A 3,238-nucleotide genomic window follows, 5' to 3' on the forward strand; every position below is an offset into this window, starting at 1 on the left:
CCCCTTTTCACTTCGATGGGGCCAAAAAAATCCACTCCTACATTAGTAAAAGGTGGAAAATCAGGGGTGATCCTTTCTACTGGAAGGTCTGCCATCTTCTGTTCACCCAACTTTCCCTTATAACGTCTACAGATGACACACTTGGAGATGATCTTTCTTGCAACAGAGTTGGCATTTGTAATCCAGTACTTGCACCGGAGCTTGGAAACCATTTGATTTCTGCCACCATGACCCAATTGTTCATGAATGTCTCGAAGTATGAGATGTGACACATGCTGATCCTTCGATAACAAGATGGGATGTTTCCTTTCACTTGGCATAGCTGACTTACCAAGTCTTCCTCCCACTAACAGCAGTCCATCATGCAACATAGGATCCAAACTATAGACAGAACTGTTTCTTTTAACATCAGTACTTCCCTCCTTGAGCTCAGCAATTTCCTCTTGAAATTGTTCCTGTTGACTGAAACGAATTATGCCAATCTCCGCCTTATACAGATCCTTCACAGTCAAACTTTGTCTGCCCAGAGATGCTTTAAATTCCTGTCGTTTTGCATTTAAAGCAATGCTGTCAATCTGCTCCAAAGACAACTCCTTTCGTTTACGACTCAGCTCCAACAGAAGTTTCTGCAGTTTCAAAACCCAAGCAACTGCAACTTTCAGACGTTTCCATTCTGAGAAGTAATGGAGAAGTTGACTTGTGGCATTTTGTCCATTCTGCAAGACCACAGCATTTACCTTTAACTCCTTTTTTACTTCTGGGTCATCATCAGTCAAAGTCAAATCACTTGTGGGGACTGTATATCACTCGGCTTCCAGAGAAAACTAGGACCATCAATCCATCGCTTATTGCTCAGAAAATATTCCACTTTCAAACCGCGAGATGCATCATCTGCAGGATTTTCTTTAGTGGGTACATATCTCCACTGTTGAGGTTGTGTTGCGTCTCTTATAGAAGACACCCTATTAGCAACGAATGTATGAAACCGCTTGTCCTCATTCTTAATGTAATTGAGGACAGTTGTGCTATCAGTCCAAAAGACTGAATCTTCCAATGGAAGTTTCAACTCCTTCTTCAGCATAATGTCAACCTTGACTGCCAAGACAGCTGCTGTAAGTTCCAAACGAGGTATGGTCACAGGTTTCAACGGTGTTACTCTGGACTTACCCAGCAAGAAAGCCACATGTACCGTGTTTGCACTATTCAGTATCTTCAGATAAGAAACTGTGCCATAACCAGTTTCGCAAGCATCAGAAAAATGATGTAAACAAGCATGAGTGGGCAGTCCAAAATCCATGGGTTTAAAACATCTGTTCACCTGGAACTTTGCAACTTTGGATTTTCGAGTTGGACAATGGTTCCATTGCTTCTGGAGGACTGATGGTATAATATCATCCCAGCCCAAAGTCTGTCTGCACAACTCCTGTAAAAGCACTTTAGCAGGCAGAACAAGCGGAGCAAGAAAACCCAAAGGATCATAGACAGAGCTTACCACAGATAGAATGCCTCGTCTTGTGCAAGGTTGATTTTTCAAGGAAATCTTGAATTGAAAGGTATCAGCTTCCACACTCCACTGGAGACCTAAAGCTCTTTCAACAGGCAACTTCTCTCAATCCAAATCCAGCTGCTGTATATCCTTGGCTCGCTTTTCCTCAGAAACTGACTGCAACACCTTGCGACTATTGCTGATCCACTTTGCCAAACGGAAACCTCCTTTCTGACAGAGAGAGGTAAGATTTTTAACCATAGAAATGGCCACTTCCTCAGAGGAGACGCTCTTCAAACAATCATCCACATAGAAGTTGTTGTTGATTGTTTCAATCACTTCTGATGGAAAGTCAGCTTCGTTGTCCTTTGCTGTTTGTTTTAAGGCGTAACATGCACAGCTTGGAGAAGACACTGCTCCAAAAACTGTCATCCTGAATGTAATGGGTTCTTTAGTCAATTCTCCACCAGACCACCACAAGAAACAAAGAAAGTCTACATCCTCCTCAGCCACCTTAACTTGGTGGAACATTGCTTCAATGTCCGCCATGAAGGCTACTGATTCTTGCCTGAATTTCAGCAATACACCTACCAAAGAATTAGTAAGATTAGGGCCTTGCAAGACTATTAAGTGTTGTTCCCTTATATGTTGCTCCACAGTCGAACACAACTCTCAATGATCCCTTCTTAGGATGAAACACCCCGTGATGAGGAATGTACCAAACTTTGCCATCCACACGATCAAGTTGATGATCTGGTACCTTCTCAGCATAGCCCTTGTGTACAACATCAGTAAGAAAATCAGAATACTTCTCATGAAACACCTGGTTTCTTTCCAGTTTCCTTTTCAGACCATGCAATCGTTGCTTAGCAACACAGAGGTTGTCAAATAGTGTGACATCGTCAGTCTTGAATGGTAATCTTAGACTGTAATGTCCATCCTGCAGCAAGACTGTACTGTTCATTATGCTCATAAACCGAAGATCTTCCCTTGACATTTCTCTTTCATCAGCAGTCCTTTCACTGAAATCATGATTGAACTGATTGTTAAGCAACTCTTCCAGTTTAACAACAGAAATTCTGTTGACAGTAACAGCAGAATGCCCAGCTTCATTCTTACGGTCACTGTTTCCCTCCACCCCTCCACAGTCAACCCATCCCAATAGGGTTTTAATGGCAAATGGCCCATTACCATGACTGTTTATTATTTCGTATGGTTCTATGGTTCCAGCTGCATTAGTTCCAATCAGTAAATCTACACCTGCTTGAATGTACGGTATCTTTACCTTGTCTAAGTATGACCACTTGGATAACTCCTCCGGAGTAATGATGTTCTCAGAGTTAACAGGCATCTTTTGCTGCGTGTAGACAACAGGAAGTGGGAAGAAATGTTTGGTGTTTATACCACTGATTTCCAGTCCATCAATATCACTGCAGGACACAGACTGTTCTTGACCCATTGTGCGAAGAAGAATATTAACCTTCTTTCCACTCAAATTCAGCTCATTCCTCAAATGTTCTGAACAAAAGGTTGCGGAACGTCCTGGGTCCAGAAAAGCATATGTCCGCATCACTTTGTTACCTTTAACAGCTTTGACTTGGACTGGTATGATTGACATCAGACTCCTCTCGTTCCCAGCCCCTGTGTGACCACAAATTTGAGCAGACACTACCTTGCGCTTCTCCTCTGGCTCTTTTACGGTTACCTCCTTGTGATATATGTGCAGGATTGTGGGGTGTGTTTCTCCACAAA

General features: G+C 42.6%; 1 protein-coding gene across 1 annotated transcript in view; it reads right to left on the reverse strand.

Moving 5' to 3' along the window:
• Positions 1–1,364, reverse strand: part of LOC107569536 (uncharacterized) — a 5,716-nt gene extending 4,352 nt beyond the window's left edge. The window contains exons 1-2 of the mRNA XM_016255654.1: positions 1,319–1,364; positions 332–673 (exon numbers count right to left, since the gene is read on the reverse strand). Of these exons, the coding sequence (XP_016111140.1) occupies positions 332–673; positions 1,319–1,364 (388 nt within the window). The remainder of the gene's footprint in view (positions 1–331; positions 674–1,318) is intronic.
• Positions 1,365–3,238: the final 1,874 nt, after the last annotated feature.

This window comes from Sinocyclocheilus grahami, unplaced genomic scaffold, assembly GCF_001515645.1.
Source record: "Sinocyclocheilus grahami isolate Dianchi unplaced genomic scaffold, SAMN03320097.WGS_v1.1 scaffold1355.1, whole genome shotgun sequence".
In the NCBI taxonomy this organism is placed as follows: domain Eukaryota; kingdom Metazoa; phylum Chordata; class Actinopteri; order Cypriniformes; family Cyprinidae; genus Sinocyclocheilus; species Sinocyclocheilus grahami.